The sequence below is a fragment of the Chroicocephalus ridibundus genome, chromosome 2 (genome assembly GCF_963924245.1).
Source record: "Chroicocephalus ridibundus chromosome 2, bChrRid1.1, whole genome shotgun sequence".
Taxonomy (NCBI): domain Eukaryota; kingdom Metazoa; phylum Chordata; class Aves; order Charadriiformes; family Laridae; genus Chroicocephalus; species Chroicocephalus ridibundus.
The window spans coordinates 123,775,319-123,793,831 of NC_086285.1; the positions used below are offsets into that span (position 1 = coordinate 123,775,319).

The 18,513-nt window shown below is 42.6% G+C and overlaps 1 protein-coding gene across 3 annotated transcripts in view; it reads left to right on the forward strand.

Annotated features, from left to right (window-relative positions):
* LOC134510762 (chloride channel protein C-like) overlaps positions 1-18,513 on the forward strand; it is an 82,006-nt gene that overhangs the window by 38,729 nt on the left and 24,764 nt on the right. For all 3 annotated transcript variants that reach the window (XM_063323997.1, XM_063323999.1, XM_063323998.1), the window contains one exon: positions 6,859-7,025. In XM_063323997.1, coding sequence (XP_063180067.1) covers positions 6,859-7,025 — 167 coding nt within the window. The remainder of the gene's footprint in view (positions 1-6,858; positions 7,026-18,513) is intronic.

Below are 18,513 nucleotides of genomic sequence, written 5' to 3' on the forward strand. Positions count from 1 at the left end.
TGTTTAGGCATATTCAGCAACAGACATACACAATGCTGCTATTTTTATTAATAGAAGGTTCACTTGACACAACACGCACCAGTGTTACCTTCCTGAGACACAGATTTAGGCGGCTTTGAAACCTCCTTTCAGGGTTTGGTGTCTGCTATGTATGTAAGATAAAGAGCCAGATTACAAAAAAATCACTGATAGATATCTTTCCAGGGGATCTTGGCAAGAGTTGCTGCTATCGCCTATACTGTTTCCGATATCACTTGCATCCATTGCCACAACCTGTCAAAACAGATGTATTTATAGGCCTTGAGGGACTGAAACAAGAAATCAAACATTTGCATAGCATCTTCCATCCAAGTTCCCAAGGACCGAGGCTTGAAGGATTTTGATATGTTTCCAGGGATTACTTAGCTGTGCTGGGTATTTCTATGTTCTCTTTAGCAATCTCCTGCTGCCGTACTAGATCTTAGAATTAGAAAAAATTGTTCTCTCTTTTAACAAGGAAATCATCGACAAAATGCTGGTTGGCTTCAGAAAAGCTCACAGAAATATTTAAATCCCCATCAGAGAAAACTGGGACGAGATCTCACGGAACATTATGAATTAAGGTAAATTAAGAAGTGGTGGACGAGTGTGATTAATTAGAACTACTTTGCTTAAAGAGAAAAAGTACGCGCCCTGTGCTAAGGTATTTTTTCGTGCTCTGTCTTGGCATTAATTAAGCTCTAGGGTGCTAGAGGCTGCCTGCTCCTCGTAATGGCCTGGAACAGTTAATGGGGTTGAGCTCTGGAAGAGGAAGAATCCCACTAATTGTGCAACCCTCCTGGCACTGGGGTTTGGCAGGACGTCCTCACAGTGAACCTACGCTGGGTGTGCCGCCCTTTGTAGAGCACGATGCACAGCTTCATGTGCCTCAGGCTGCAAGAAATAATCATTTTCAACAGTGTGAGGGGAACTTGAATGCATAACTTTTTGGGCCTAGCGTGACGATCGTGTCTTTTTAGGAGATTTATGTTTACTGTATTGCAGCATCCCACTTTTCCAAAAATTTCCAGCAATGGTGGTGGTGAGTGATAAGGAGATACAGTAAAGTGAGTTGAGTTAATGGATGTAGTCCTAGGACTATACATGATTTCTTTAAAGGTGAAGTGCACAGGAAAGGAATATTTTTCACTCAGTTTTAAAGAGTGAGATTCATGGAAGTTCAGGGAGGGAGTATTGAGCTGGATCGATACGTGAAAAAGGTGCCTCTTTTGGCATAATCCCAGATGAAAATAGTGGACCATGATAACAGCATTTCAAGTCATGGTTTGTCATGACATTATTAAGTGGGAAGTAAAGTGACTCAAGTGTTCAACACACAGGTTGCTAAGGGCCAGCAGATCATAATCCAGAGATTAAAGAAATTGAAATGCAGATCTGCATTGTTATGAAACGGCTGTGACAATATAAATAACTTAATCCTGGGAGATGTTTTTCCATAAACTCCTGTTCTCAAGAAAGCTGCATGAACAGCTCTGTTACTGCTGTGAATTGGGAATTGTTCTCTCCTTCCCTTCTTTACGTCAAGCGATCAGCTTGCAACCTTGTTGGCATTTGCTCCAAGAGAAAAATGATCAAAAGTTTTCCTCTGGCTACAAGCCCTCCACCCTTTGAAAGTGTTCTGTTGATCATGAACAATTTTTTCTTGGTGCCTTTAATCAACAGTAGCAAAAATTTCAAATGAGAGAAGTTCTGGTTGTGTGTGAGAGAAACAAAAGGTGCTTTCCTGGGGGACTGTGTACTCTTCCACAAAATCTGGTGGCATGGAGACCAGGAAACTGTGGCCAGAGCTGGTGTTTTGTGCCAGCTGCAGCCTCAACTCCAAAACTACTGGGTTTGGATGGTAGTACCAAGACTTCATGTCCCTTCCCGTCTACTCCCTCTTTAAACTCGCTCTCAGACATATTGCCTTGTACCTTTGTCCGGTAGCTGCTTGTTTTTTCCCCCAAATGTTTTCCAAATTCCAGCCTTTCAGTTAAGTGAAGAATGACAAAAATATTTTCTTTTGGAGAGTTTTCTTCTAGCAAGGATGATGGTCTGTGTGTTGTGGGAGGGAAGGAGATTTTGTCTTTTGTTTGAACAAATCTTGAAAAACGAATTTGACTACAAAATACATCTTTTTTACTTCTTTTTTTTTTTTTTGATAGGCCCTCTCTTCTGCATTTGTCATTGTAGGCTGCAAGTAGCAAGGGAGCTCTCTTGCCAAGTGTTTTTTCAGTAGAAGAAAGACAATTGATTTGTACTGTGTAGCTGGCTGACCATCTTTTCTTTTACATTATTGGAAATATCCAGGGTTCAGGGACTATTCACTGTATCAGCAGCCTTGCATCTAATGAGCTTGTTTGGACCCTGTTCTGTGAGCTGGGGTAAAACCTTTGAAACATGTTAACCACAATTTGATTGAAAAGTAGGGGGAGGGTTTTTAACAGTGAGCTTTAAGTAAACTGCATCTTTTTGAATTTCCTGGGCAGCTGCCTTTCTCCCTTTGATGTACCGTGCCTGGTGATGCTGTTAATGAAATGCATAATTATGTGTTATATAATAAAACAGAGCTAACATGAAGGTGCCTAATAGATTATAATGATGTGGGGGCCTGAGAAACTCAGGACCATGGGGGTTGTTGAAAAGTGCCTCCAGTGACAAAGATGATATTTAAAGAGGTTTGAATAACTGTGCTAATAAATTAATTGTGGGCTGTGTTGTGTATGTGTGTAAACGACATTTTTCAAGATTTTGTATATAGAGAGAATATTGAAAAAAAAAAATAGGTGCAATTTACTAGGCTGCTGATGTATGAAGTGTCAGCACCGAGTGCTTCCAGCGCCTATTAACGCTGCTGGCTTTACATAGACGGGTGCCCTAGGCAAAGACATTTTTTGGCACAGCCTGCTGCACCCGTAGGATCAAAAGGAAGAAAAGAAAAAAAAAAAAAAAAAAAGTCTGGCAATGTGCACAGAGGGTAAATTGCATCCTAAAGAGCAGCCCCTAAAATGCACGCTTGGAATGAATATCAAGAAATGAAACATCACGTTTAATGGCTGAAGAGTTATAGGTGCTTGGTGGCTGCCCCCAACTTCCCCCCTTCCTTTCTCTGCTTGTGTCACCTTTATTTTATCTCTTCCTCTTTAACACTCTGTATAATTTGTTCCTTCCTTAGATTCCTTGGGAACTGGTTTGAACAGATAGGTATTTTTAAAGGAGAGGCTGCGTGACCTTCCAGCCCTGGGCTCCTTAATGGTGCTGGGCTGTGGCTGGGCTTGCTTGGCTGCTGTTCTGGGCTTACAAGAGCCTGTCTGCGGGGAGAATTAGTATGCGGGGAGCTCCAGCGTGAATTTACAGCCTGCTGGTTACTTGGCACTAATTCCCTGGGTGGATGCTTCTAGTACCTACTGCAAGGGCTTGTGTGCAGGTTAGCGTTAAGAGTGCTTTTGCGTGGGTTAGGTGGGCTCCTCTTTGGAGGTGTAGCGTGTTGTTTTTCACTTCCCAAGCACCGAGGGTACCCGCTGGGGCAGTTGGTGTGGAGTAGCTAATACTCAGTAAATTCACACCCAAGCTCACCCAGACCTAACTTCCTCATGCAGCCGCGTGCCGAGGCTCTGCACTTTGTCTCTCTCGGCAGGCAGCAGATGGCCCTTATCTAAAGAGGGAATAAAGCCTTATGAAGAGCACATATATATATGTGTGTGTGTGTGTAGGTTTGTGTGGGTCCATATGTTTATATAAGATGACTTGAATTTATCGCGGTTCTTGGATTAACTTGTGCTTCCTTGATTTTTATCAAGATACCCTAAGGAGAGCGTTGCTGCTGCATTGCCATCATCCTTGTCATTAGGGGACTTAAGTTTTAGCTACAGGTTTTGGGCAGGTTTTGATGAATTCTTCCTTTTTCTTCTGCGCCAAGAGCATCATACTTTTTCTTCTTCTTACGTGAGTGACTGCATCTTTTGTGTGTGAATCTTTCTTTGTTGCAGTTCCCTTACCCAGCAATTTCTTATTTGATCTCTGGAGTTTATTTTTGTATTTGATAGACTTTTATAGCTAATAAATATTATCCCACAACTTGAGAACCCCCAGTAAGAAAGAAATAAGGTTTTCTGTAGTTCTCCAAATACTTGGATGTGAAATCAAATCAATTTCTTAATAAAACTTTTGCTTTAGGCTGGGCTTCATGAATAACTTGATTTATAATTACTGGTCAGCTTCACCTTATCTTAAGGTATCACAATGGGTTAAATTTTCATGCAAAATTTTCTTGAAATTTTTAAAATTATTTTATCTGGTTTCCATGCTTTTGTATAGTTGATTTCTAAGTCATCTGCAGATTCGCTTTTATGGTTTTTGCTCTAGTACTGCCTATTTCCAAGAAAATTTCGTATCACAAAAATTGCCTCTCCAGTTTCCCTCTGTAGTGAGAGTTCAGGACAGCTCCATCACCTCTACTTTGGCCAAAGTTTCAATTTAATTCCATACAAAAGATATTGCTCAAAATGCTTTTAACGTGTCTTTCTTTAATGACCTCAGCCATGCTAGCCTGCCAAAGATAAACAGCATTTCTGCTCGCCAGGCGTTAACTCTTGCAGGAAGTGAAGTCGGATGCCGAACCCAGAGGCACTTGCTCCCAGCGTTCAATGTGCTGCTGTAGAAAGGAGCCATCACCCTCCCCCCGAGACCCCAGCACTCAGGAGGGCTGCAGGGCTGGGGAAAAACCAGCACAAGCCTCAGAGTTTCTCAATAGCAGATGTAAAATGCTGCTGAATGTTTGTGACAATAAAGGATGAGGGCCCGGGCCAGGCCAGCTTGACTGTTCCCACTAGAGGATGGGAGGATAGGAGGAAGGGATAAAATGGGATGAAAAACAAGGAGGGGAGCCTGGAAAGCCCGGCTCTGGTTCTTGCTCTTCTGAAGATATTCTGTATAGGTTAAAGCAATCACTTGAGAGTGTTTTTTTAGAGTTTGAGTTTCAAGAGTTTTTAAATTTAGAGTTTTAGAGTGCTTTTATAGCTTTTAAGAGTGTTTTTATATTAATTTTTAATGCCTGTTTTATTCCAGAAGAGTTGCCCATAGCAAGATTCTTTAAAAAAAAAACCCAAAAGGAATCCACAATAAAGGAGTCTCCATCTGTGTGAATGAGTTGCGGCAGATATGATGAAGCAATTCTTAAAATCCCACAGTTGCTCTTTTCCTTTCAACTGACATGTTCCTGGTGTTTTTAAATAAAACAGTTGAATACTAGGTTTAAGGAGACATTCAAAGAATGCCGTGGTGTTATTAGAAATCCCTGGCTATGTCCAAGCAGAAAGGACAGTTACATGATCCTGTGGTACACGGCTGACCGTGCCATGTGAGTCCCTTGTTGGGATATACTGTAAATCACCCTGGACATTATCTTTCCAAACGCAGAACAGAGACAGAAGGAGGGTGAAAGTATAGGCCTGGATAAATTTGCTACAGCTTATCAGGCAGAAATGTGTTTATTGGCATTCTTTGAATGTAGATTCTTGGACTACTTAACAATCTCTAGCTAATGAGGTCTATTAAACGGCAGTGTGCTGCAATTCAATTTGTCTGAATTGGAGAGAAGTTTCTGGGCCAAAGCCTCTTAGTGGTATGAGGAAAGTTTGTGTATTTAATCCCAGGGTATCTGCTAATGAATATCCCTTCTTAATAGGATGCAATGGTACGGGAAATAGTGGGAAGTGAAAGGAGGTAGCAGTTTTTACTAAAAAGTCTTATTAAGGTAGCGTAAAGAGAGTATTTCTGTGCAGTCATTTTCACCAAGAAAAAGATGTGACTTTATTGTGAGTTGGGCATAAATAGCATGAAGTGCATTCACATTACTTTGTGTATGAGGATTCACTCTGAATGCTTTATTCAAAGGCAGTTGTACTGGTGTGCTTTGTTAGGTCGCTGCCCCCGCAGCTGTTAGACATGTGCAGTCAAGGGAACTCAGCCTACCTTTGGGCAGTACCGGTGTGATGGCCGTGCCCAACTGCACAGGCAAACCCAAATAGCTGAAGGGGGATAAAGTATTAAAACATGCTACGTGCTTTGCCACTCATCTGACCAAACCCTCATTACGTAGGGAGAAAGTGCAAGTGTACTTAGGAAAGGTGTTTTGGCTGAGGTACCATAACTTGTGCACGTGTTTCTCTACAACAAGCGCTGCAGTGCCACATCCGTAGATTCGTGATCGTGGGGAGAGGGGTGCCTGCACCATGCCTTCTGCTGCCGCATGTTGTTCAGCACAGTAACTGTGTGATGTTCCTGCTGCTTGATCTCCTGAGCTGGACTTCTGTTAAAAGCTTCTTGTTCCCTTTTCTGGCATTCTTCAAGACAATGTTTGTACAAGGAGCTTGTTCTGTCAGGAAGCAGCAGTATGGGAAAACAATTTTATATCTCCTGAGCTCAGCAAGAAAGAAAAAATATTTGGATTTGTTTGCATTTTTTATTATTTGTCACAATGCCAAGCTATTTTAAGCAATCTGGCTACTCCATCTCTACTTACCCTCCTCTGATACTTCAAAATTATCACAAGCCACCTGAAATATGGGAATCAGATGTGAGTTTTAATGTTAAGTGCAGTGCTTCAAGCTGATAGGAACGGGAGGGGGAGCTGTCACCGCACCAGCCAAGACTCTCTGGTGGAAGTGCTGATTGATTACCCATCCCTGGGAAAGGAGGGGGAGCGCCCTTCCACTTTTAGCAGACTCAATCGCTTCCTGTTCCCTTGTGAAAGAAGTAGGTAGTCCCTTGCCTGGACCATCGCCATTTTCTCCAGGTGTATGAAAAAATGGAAAGTCCCTTGTTCTCTTTTCTCCTTAGGTGGAGATCACAAATGATGTCCAGTCCTTGCTGCTGATAATGCTGGCTGTCATGGTGGCCAAGATGGTTGGTGACTTGTTCAACACATCCCTGTACAGTTCCCTCCTGAAGCTGAAACTCATTCCCTACTTGGACGTGGAACCTTTTGTTCATCACAGGAGAAAATGGTGAGGTCTCTTACACTGCTGATCTGTAAGTTTTCTGTGTTAAGTTCTGCACAGAGACTGTGTGGGTTCTCTGAGACCTGGATCTTGTAGGGACAGAGGACAAAAAGGAGACCCTGATCCTGAATGACATCCCCGCAGTGCAACGTGCCGTACAAATACAACAAAAGAGACTGCCTTTCTCTTCGAGTTTCTGGTAGGATCTGAATTACCACTGTCACCAGAGTCCTGAGAGCAGTAAGTGCTCTATAGTGCCTAGTGAGATGCTGTTTATTAGTGGTCCAATTGGTCCAATGGAGAATCTAGTAGAGGTTTTCACAGACAGTTGTGACTGTTTCTTGTGAGCCAATGCCGTAGAGCAAAGGAACAACAACAGGGTGTGCAGCATCCCTTATGGTGGAGTTTGCCTTAACCAACTTCTAGATTAGTAGTCTAGGATTCCTGCGTGTTTGGTACCATAAAATGACGTTTTCAGGCAACAATTCCTGCCATCCCAGGGTAGCAATTTAAGGCAGGTAGGATGAATTGTCTTCTGGAAGTGCCTCCACTGACTGTATATTAAATTAATAGCTGTAAAAAAGTATATTTTTTAACTTACATTAATCCAACCTATCCTGTGTATCTTCCAGTGCATGAGCCAGTATCAAAACCTTAAGGCTGTTTGTGGGGATTTATAACCAGTAATAAGAACTGTTTTCTCTCCTAAATGTACGTGCTAGGTCTACATTTATCTGTAGGTAGTGAGAACTCTGTACTATTGTCTTCTATAAAATTAGAAGAAATGCTGATTCTTTAAGATATTCCTGAAGAATTAATTAGATAATGTGGTGAAGAAATACAAGTAAAAATAATTTATTTATTTACTATAGAAAGACTTTTTGTTTTTCTCAAGGCATATTTGTGTGGTATATATCCACAACCAAAGCTATTTGCAGGACATTAGTTGACATTTCTCCCAGTATTAAGGTCTACTGGACAATCTTTTAGTTTCAAATGACCCTGTAGAAGAATAAAATATTGGTGACTTGTTCTGTCCACACTTTATAACTTTCTTCCAAATGTAGCCATATCTGAAAGTTTTTAGCAGGCACATTGAATGCTGGGTATAATCTAACTGCATTTGACATGAGAGGAAAAAGAGCCAGCAATGTGGTAGGAGGAAATAAAAACAATCTGTGACATTATGGATGACTTCTATATGTACCATGGCAGATAAAACAGAGAGGAAGAAGTCATAAAATTTCCCATGGTATTCCAGTTAGACGACAAGTCCATGGTAAGAATTATAGCTACTTTCCTGGTTCAGAGTGAGGTCCTACTCATTTGAAGGACAAATACATATATATTTTCATATATATAAAATTTCATTTCCCTCCCACTCCTTTCCCTTTCCTCTCCAGGATCATTAAAGAAAGTTTCTGGATAACTTGGTCACAGAATATACTGATACTCTAAAGCAAAATACATAGTATCACAACTTGGTAAAGATTTTATAGCTAGACACTTTACAGACTGCCAAGTTTTAGTCTAAATCCTCTTAGACACAGTCTGAATAGGCTGATACACATCTGAACTGGCAGATGGAGTTGCTAAGCTGCTCTCCATCGTATTCGAGAAGTCCTTGGCAGTCAGGTGAAGTCCCCAGTGACTGGAAAAAAAGGGAAACATCACACCCATTTTTTAAAAGGGTAAAAAGGAGGACCCTGGGAACTACCAACCAGTCAGCCTCACCTCTCTGCCTGGTAAGGTCATAAAACAGATCCTCCTGGAAGCTACGTTAAGGTATATGGAAGACAGAGAGGTGATTAAAGATAGCCAATCTGACTTCACATAGGGTAAATCATGCCTGAGTAATCTAGTGGCCTTCTACTGTAGAATGACTGCATCAGTGGACAAGGGAAGAGCTATGGACGTCGTCTACTTGGACTTCTGTAAGTCCTTTGATACAGTCATGCGCAACATTATTGTTGCTAAATTGGAGAAAGATATGGGTTTGATGGATGGACTATTCGACAGATAAGGAATTAGCTGGATGCCCACATCCAAAGAGTTGCAGTCAATGTCTCAGTGTCCCAATGGAGATCAATAACAAGTGGTGTCTCTCAGGGGTCCATGTTGGGACTGGTACTGCTCAATGTCTTTATTAATGATGTAGACAGTGGGATTGCACCCTCAGCAAGTTTGCGGATGACACCAAGCTGAGTAGTGCAGTTGAAGGAAAGGATGCCATCCAGAGGGACCTTGACCAGCTTGAGGAGTGGGCCATTGTGAACCTCATGAAGTTTAACCCAGTTGCGCCTGGGTCGGGACAATCACCAATATCAGTACAGACAGTGTAATGAATGGATTGAGAGCAGCCCTGTGGAGAAGTACTTGGAGATATCGGTAGATGAAAAATTATATATGACGTGGCAATGCGTAATGGCAGCCCAGAAAGCCAATCGTATCCTGGGCTACATCAAAAGAAGCACAACCAGCAGGTCGAGGAAGGTGATTCTCCCCCTCTACTGTGCTCTCATGAGACCTCAGAGTACTACATCCAGCTCTGGGGTCCCCAGTACGAGAAAAACACGGACCTTTTAGAGCAGGTCCAGAGGAGGGCCACGAAAATGATCTTCACCTCTCCTGTGAAGAAAGGCTGAGAGAGTTGGCGTTGTTCAGCCTGCAGAAGAGAAGGCTCTGGGGAGACCTAATTGCAGCTTTTCAATACTTAAAGGGAGTTTATAGGAAAGAAAGAGAGTTTTTACCAGAGCCTATAGTGATAGGACACAGGACAAAAGAAGGTAGGTTTAGATTGGACATAAGGAATGAATTTTTTACGATGAAGATGGTGAAACACTGGAACGGGTTGCCATGAGAAGTTGTGGATGCCCCATCCCTGGAAGCATTTAAGGTCATGCTGGATGGGGCTTTGAGCAACCTGTTCTAGTGGAAGATGTCCCTGCCCACAGCTGGGCTGTTAGAACTAGGTGATTTCCAAAGGTTCCTTCCAACCCAGACCGTTCTCATGGTTCTGTGATTCTATGGCACCGGACCATTTCTTGGTCTCTGCAGCATACTTCTGGGATGCTCTGTTACCTTGTTATCTCCTCAAAGAAATGAACCTTCACCATTCAGCCACTTTAGACCTCCAGGGCTTGGACTGATCCCTAGATCTGTCTTATAGCTTAGGCATTCCAAACCCTGAATATTGACTCAAGGGAACTCTGGATTTATAATTTGCCTCTTAAAGTCAAAAACTTCATAATTGAAACAAATTACAAAGCCCAACATGGAGTCTTTATAAGAATTCTAAACCCAAGATCCTATTACTTTACCTAGCATGAGAAATACACAGATTAACGCAAGACAGTTAAAAAAAAAATAGTCTCTGTACATATTTCCTTATCTTTGCTTCCTCATCACCTCTGAGCATCCTTGAAACTTGAGTCAAAATTCTACAAAAAGGTGCCTGGCCATGGCTTTTCTTTACATGTATTTTCCCTGCAGACCAAGATTTCTCATTTGTTTTCTCTCTGACTGGCCGATGCTGTGGGAGCCTGCCTATCTGCTTCTCTAGTCTTTCTTTTATCTCAGAGTGACCACCCAGAGTATGTGAGGCTCTGCTGCTGTTAAGTTCCACTTATTTGCTACACTTTGGGAGTATTTTTTATCTTCAGATGCCTATACCCAGATGTCATTTTGCGCAGGCTATCCTATTCCTCTGGTTGTGTCAGATGGGTTGAGGGTTTGCAACCGCATTATTGCTGCTCTGGAAAAGTGTAGGCGGCACAGTTACATGTGTGGCAGGTTCTACAACCTCTTTGTTCCATATTAATTACTCTGTAAGATCGCAAATGTATAAACTATGCATTTCTGGATTCCCCAAATCGTAACAGGGACAGAGGTCGGCTGTGTAGGAACTGGTAGCTAGCATGTGTTTATAAATAGGTGATAAATTGTATTTGTGTACGCAGAGTGAAAGACTTGGATAACTAACAGCTTGCTTAAGCCACACAAATTGGAATCCTTCAAATGAAATGGAAAAGCCTTTGGAAAACAGCGGCTGGTTGGTAGCAGGGAGGAAAAAGGAGAAACTGAAGAGAACGCATGTTTTTAGGTCCTCGGCACTTGTAGTGTTAGAGAGACAGTGCATGTCTTCTCTTTCCCAGTTCTTTATCAGTGCTAAGGATGAAAAGACCTGTGTTTGACCATTTGTCAATTCCCCTTCCAGGGCTGGATAGTGTCCCTAGGGGGAAGATATGTTAGACACTGAGCTGAGAAAATAGCCTTTACATGAACAAGGAGGGGGTGGGGTGGTGTTAAAGCCCAGATCCAGAAAAGAATTTAAATCCTAACTGCTGTGGAAATCAGTGGGTACATTAAGAAGCTAAGTTACGTACATGCTCACTATGAAGATATCTCTGTAAATACTGCTCTATGTGAAACTGGTGGAAGCAAGACCTAGACCCTCAGTGGTATTTCACTACCTAATTTGTATTTAGGCGCTGGCATCTCTGGATGCTTTTATTCCTGTGGAGCAGAGAGGCTTGAGATTTGAGTTTTCTTAATACTCATTATTTTTTTGGAACCTCATTGATCACCCTGCCTGTTGTATTCTGTGCTTTGGTTGATAATGCTCCAAACACAGCTGTATCTAGTACAGGGCTGCTACGGTGCACCGTGATTTCCAGCTACATTGCACACCACTGTAAACACCCCCCTTATAAAATCTGGTTCACTGGAACACTCCAAGCTGCTGGCTGCCAGGCAATGTTCTTTAATGAGGGTAAGGAGTACTTGAACACATCTACGACTTGGCAACCCTTCCTGCTTTTTATAAGCTACTATACACTTCAGAGAGAAAATATCTTAGAGGCTACTTTTTAATGGGACAAGTTTACTTAAGAGCTGAGTGGAGCTGGTGCCAGTAGTTCTGTTTTGTTCTAGCTTAATATTAGCCTTGTCAAAGTTCATATAGCGTCTCTTGGGTGTTTCTGTATTGCATACCATATAAAGCTGTTTTGGGGAGGGAAGAATTTTGGCTGGAATATATATTATAGTGGTCTCATTATATTTTCTTAAAGTGTATCAGAGGTGGCCCTGTATTAAAGATCCATGGAGCAAGGTTGATTTTTTTTGTTTCTCCCTTCTCGTTTTGCCTTAGCCCACACCGCAGACATTGGATCCAGAATTTGAGACAACCTGAGTTTGAGGGTTATTTGGGATCCAAGGTCCTGGTTTGGCCTGTTATAAAATTTGTGGTAATTAGCAAACTTTTTAGATGAGGCTTTGGATTTTGAAAATCACCAGACTTTGCGGAGGGAGGAAGGTGTTTTTGGTTTGGGCCTAGACTAGCAGCTACTACACTGAAAGATTCCTTACCCGTCTTGCTGACACAGGTGTTCATTCAAAGACATCTTACCAAGACACGCGTGGTGCATCCCGTCTCACTTCTTTGAGCAAGAAGCCGGCGTGTTTCATGGCTGCTCAGCACTTTCATCCTGAGAGGCATCATTAGGGGGTGGACTTGGCAATGTTTTCACATCAGAGGGCATCCAGCCCGTCTTTTGTAGAGTGTTTGCAGTGGAAGCTGGATCCTTTTCTGGCTGCACAAAGGAAAAAGGGAGCTGCTGTAACAAGGCCACGCTTTGTCTGGGGAGAACCTGGGGTGCTACAGAAAACATGGAGGAAAGGTGTTGAGATGTGGGTGAGATTTATTAAAATTACATTTGGGCTTTAAGTTGCCTCTATGTCAGGCTAAGAAAACATGGCAAAGAACTGTTTTTAGTCCCATTTTTTTGCCTATTCTCCTGTGCTGGGTTTTGAGTTTAGTGTGATCCCATTACCTGAGCAGCAACTGTACGGAGCCATAAACGGTGTTGACCCCCTGACAAAAATGCTATGGCAGAGCCAGATGTCGTTTTATGCGCGTGGAAGAACAGCAGCATGGCCTTGCCTTGTTTTTAACGCGGGATTGGTGGTGCCCACATGGGATGACTGAAAGGACTTATTGCTCCCTCCTGCCCCTGCACCAGCTCCCGCAGATCTCTGTTGGGAAGTCCGGCGTGTCTCCCTTCGCAATCCTTTTAACCTGGGAAGAGGCTGATCCTCACTTGCTTCACTGTGCTCAGGCCTTCATACCGTGCTTGGCTCCAAATTATCCAGGACTGCTCCTAAAAAAAAAAAAAAAAAAAAAGAGGGAAAGACTTGGTGCACGTGAATCTGTGTGAAGAAGGTTGTCTTAATGCAAACATGAAACGCGGTGAACTTCCAGCTGGGCAGAGTTACTGCGGTACATTAACCTCAATACTTACCTTGTTGATGCATTTTTTGCTCTATCACAGGTGGTGATGAACTTAGCTGTGCAGTTTTCAGGAGATCTGATTATCTCCCCTTAAAGGATTTTGGGGAAAAACATGACTCAGTGACATTGAGTGATCTACAGAAATGACCTAACGGGCCTCTTCAGCCTTAATCTTCAGAGACACAGTTTTCTTAGAATTTTTTAATGTTAAATTTCACCCAAAATTTCAAAATTCAGTATGAAGTGATTCAGTGTCAAAATCAGAATAATGTCTCTTAGGGAAAAAGTCAATGCAAACAGCATAATCATATTAATATAAGTCTTCATGTGAGATAGGAAGAGGTCGGCTATATGGAGGGACGCAGGAGACTGGGGGGGAATGGCTGTTCTGGTTTTGGGTCTGCCCCATTTCTTTATGTTGCTTTGGCCAAACCAATTTATTTTTCAGTCTTCTCAGTTACAGAAAGAAAATAGTGCCTATGTACCTTATGTGGCTTTCAGCGTCTGTTGTCTTTGCGAGTATTGTCAAGTTCTTAAACGAAAGGCCTTATGTAAAGGCAAAATTTCTTGTGAACTCTAGAAGATGATTTTCGACCTGCTCTAATTTTGACTGTTTAATGAAGCTACTACCTAAAGGTACTACATGAATCAAAATGACTTTATTTCTTTAGATTGGTAAAGCGATATAAAAAGATGCCCAAGATTCTGGTTGCATTACTGTTTATTTTTAGAGCGGAATCTGAACAAATAAAGCAAATTAAACTTCCCATGCTACAATAAATACCAGCAGATATAACCCTTCCTCCAACCTAAAATAAACCTTTCCCACCCTTAGCCGTTCCCTTTCCTAAAATGTCCAGGATGAGAGCTGGAGCTGGCGCTGTGCCCTCAAGGTTAGGAGCTGCAGGCTTACCCGGAGCAGTGGATGAGGGGAGCAAGTGTGGAGCTGGCCGAGAGGAGGGCTGCCAGCGATTGGGCCACCAGCACCCTCCTTCCCGAGAAAGGGCTGGAGGCGAGTAAAAGCTCACTGCTGACCCACTGCACTTGGAACTGTGTTGGTAGTTGACTGCAGTCCTCATAACCAAGCGTATACAATAGAAGCACGAGTACAGAAAAATAACGACAAGGAGAGCGAAGACGAGCCAACAAGCTGCCTGATTGAAATCCTTCGAGAAGCCTGTAAATACATTAATGTTTACACAGGGCCTGTATATTTGCACAATTACCTTTCCATGAGCCCAAAATGTTTTACACTGGAACGTTTTCAGGCTCTAAGAAACTATATTTTCTGATATGGCTGAAAACTGCAGGCTCAGCCCCATTTTTTCCCCCGGATTCTCTCCCATCCCTGAATATGCAAAATGTAAACGGCAAGTTCTACCAAGATTACATGTTGATTGTGATCACAGTGTGCTAGGAAGAAAACATTTTGAGTTTACAAGTGATTGTTATACAGTCAGTTATCAGATGCAGCTACGTGATATGCTTTTATTATAATTCAGAAGTGGTGAGAAAAATGGCTTTCCTGTAGTGAGATTTTTTAAAGAGAAACAAACTTAGAAGAAGTTTGAAAGACTGATCTGGCGCAGTTGGTCAAAACCTGACGGAGAAAGTTTGGAGGCATGAACAGGTGGATCATATCTAGTGAGTGTTGAAGCAGTTATCCTGTTCCTGTGCCTTCTGCTACAAGGCACTTCTCTTACCTGTCCAAAGCAAGGTCCCTGTTAGAGTGTGAATGGGACTGTCCTGGGCTTGGCAAACCTGCTGCAAGCATTGGGCATGCTGTGACAATGGATAGGAACTTAACATCAGGTTCTGCTTCTTGCTGTAAGGTCCATTGTGAATCAGCTGTAAGGTCCACAGTGAGTGTAACACAGATCCCGCAGCACATGGAGAAGTCTTTCCACAGCTGTCTCTGTTGCCGCTGCAGTCTGCCTGATGTTGAGGGAGGGATAACAAATCCACCCTGACTTTTGCTGTGTTTTCCATTTCTGGGGAGTCCCATGAAACCAAAAGAAGTGACTTCTGCACACTTTCCACAGCAGGAAAGGCGCTGAAACAGCATCTGGAACTAATCACCTGTGTTTCACAGCTCACTGGTGGGCAGCGAGCGAGCCACTCCGGCTCCTACAGGCCCTTACGTAAAACATGCACACAGCGACTTTTCAGCTGCGGCAAACTTGAAACGGCTTCTGCTGGCCCAGCCAGGAGGAGACTGCCTGGCATTTGGCTCACCTGGCAGGACAGGCTGCCTGTGCGGGTACCACCGCAGCCTTCAGATGTGGTAGCACGCAGGTGGAGCGTGCACACACACCCACACACACACCCAGGGAAATCGCATCCAGCCATTAGATGGGGTATTCCACTAATTGGTTAAGTCTGCTCCAGTGTCTGGCCACCATTTGGCAGATACTGACAGTTTCCACTTAAAGCCAGCCAACCTCACCGGAAAGCCAGCTGTGCCGGCAGAGCGGCCGATCTCATGGAGATGTCACTGAACCACTGTTTGAACTCATTCAAGAAAGGGTGGGTTTGACTCGAAGCGGGCTGAAATCCCCTGGGGGTCTTTGGTGGATATGGGAATACAGACATCCGTTTATGTAAGAATTACACCTCGGTGTTCCCGAGTTACTCATGAGGATATCATCTTCATTCTGGAGCTGGGGACTGCTTCCGAGTTCACCTAAAGCTGCAAGGGATTCTCTTTGCTGTTCACATATACATTACTTCTTCCCTTCCTGTGAGTGTTGCTACAGCCTCATAAATATTAGTAGCTTGTCATAGTGGTTGTCATAATGGAAAGAGTTATTTATTTACAAAGAGGAAACAGATGGCACAAAACACTTCAATGAATTTCAGCATGTTTGAGAAATGAAATACCCCTTTAAAAATAATACCAGTTTTGTGAAGCCACTAAGTGCTATTTCACACAGTCACAAGGGAGGTTTGTTCTTCAATACACTGGGTGTACACAGAGCCACAGCAGAAATGAGGCAAAAAAAGGGCACAGAATGGAGTAGTTTTATGAAAGGCTATAAAGCCATGAGCATAGTTTTATTAGCTGCTGCCATTCAATACACAGAGTTGTGACAGCAGGTGAATGGGAGATGAAAGCTGCAGCAGATGGAAGGAGCCTGAAGAAGCCAAGTCTTGGTGTTGGGGATAAGGAAGGAGAGAAAGAAAGCAAGTCAGACACAGAAAATCCCTTCCCAGAGATTCGGTTGTGTATCTTGACCATGTAGATAGATGACCACTCATTTTCTGGAAGAGCAGATAAGTCATACCAGTGTTCGTGATCTTATTTTTAACTGGGATCTAAGTACAAGCATATTCTCCGCTTGTAGTGGTGGGTCCTTGCTATAAAGCCATAACTGAGGAAAAAAACCTGTGGTGCACGTGAAAGGTACTTAGAGTGCAGGGGGGTTAGTTAAAGAAGTATTTTTTTAAAATGATGATTATATGTAGAAAGTTGTAGCTTACAGTTTTTTATGAAAAATTAGTTATGGTTCCCAATGTGCTTGTGGCGTAAGAAATGATCTAGCTTTGGTTTAGAAATGGGAATGCTGAAGTTTGAGGGGTTAAATGCCTTTCCTAAGGAAGTTGATTGTACAGCTGTAAGAAGTGCCTTTGCTTGAAATCCTAGTTATAAGTGTCAAAAACTTCTATTTACTAGACTGGGAACAGGGTATAACCTGTATCTCCAGATAATCAACGTTATGTTTTAATAACCTGACTACACTTTTCCACTAGAAAAATCCCTGATTCTCAGAGGGACTGAGCAATTTGAAATCTTTTCATATTTTTTTCCCCATCCATATTACTTTAGTTTATTCATTTTGTAATCTGTTAGACCTAAATCTCCATACCTCATTTTGACTAAAAGGTCATCTGATAATCTGTGTCTGATTATTAAAACATATATTGCTGTCACTGTCCATTCCCAAACATTTTAAAGCCAGCATTTTTAATATACTAGTCGGTGCTTTCTTGGACCAGGCAGAGCGGAAAAGCGAAGGTGGCTGGTACAGTCCATGAGGGTGGAGGCCCTGAATGAAGCTTTTATAAAAACTGTCTCATAGGAGCTTTCCTCTCCTCTTTCCAGTTTGGATTAGGTTTTTTGGCATACATTTGCAAGAAACTCATCATGTCATTGCATTCAAACTGCAAGAGCCAGCTTAGTATTTTGTGAATTTCCCTTGGAAATTGCTCTGCAATGATCTATCCAAAGAACATGCGTTTCCCCGTTTGTTTGGTTATAAGCAAGATCACGAGGTATTTACTTGCTTCTCTCACTTTATTCCTATGGAAGTTTGTTTGAAACACTTCTTTGCTGCTTTGAATTTAAATAGCTTGTACTGGTGTTATTTTGAGAAATTACTTTTTTTGCCTCTGGTTGGTTATAATGCCAGGGCAGATGGATTTAACACAAGCTTAACACTTTTTTTTCTTCCTTTTTTTTTTTTTTTCCCTTCCCCCAGAAAAGATTCCTACAGGCTCAGATAATAATTTGGAAAATACAAGGATGGCTGAATCATTCCCATTCTGAATACAGTAATAATAAGTAGTATGTCCATCGGGGTTAACCCATTAGACATCAAGATAGCTAATCTGTCTTTGGATCTTTCTCTCTGTGCGTGTTTATACACATTCATGTGTGTTCTCTGTAGAGCCTGGTAGGCGTTGCTGGTGGGGGTCCTCCTTTCCTGACCATTCAGCTGAGCATCCTCAGTGGGGGGGGTGTTTGCTTCAGGCCCCCTGAGAGCCTGAGTGCTGCACCATCCCCCGTGTCTTGGAGATCTTGGAGGTTAGGGTTCAGATCACCCATGGCTGAGGTGAGAACCCATTTCGGATCTCCCACATTTCAACGAAATGTAGTCTCCTACAGGTCGTGTCTGTTGGATGCCACTCCTCAATGGCCATGGTGCAGTGCCTTGTGATGGACTCACAGAGCTGTCAATATGCCCATAAAGGCTGAGAGCAGGTGCGTGCCAGGCAGCTGCTTGTTGGACTAAGATATTTCCACACATACTACTACTCATGTGGGGAAATGCATGGTTCTGAATAGAGACACCAAGTGAGTTCAGATGCCTTCAGGGTGGAAGTAGTGGCACTGTCAATAGCTCTGCATGTTTAGGTGCCTGTACTCCCCTTAATACTGACATGGCTAAAGCAGGCTGCTAGATACAATCTGTAAATTTTGTTTTT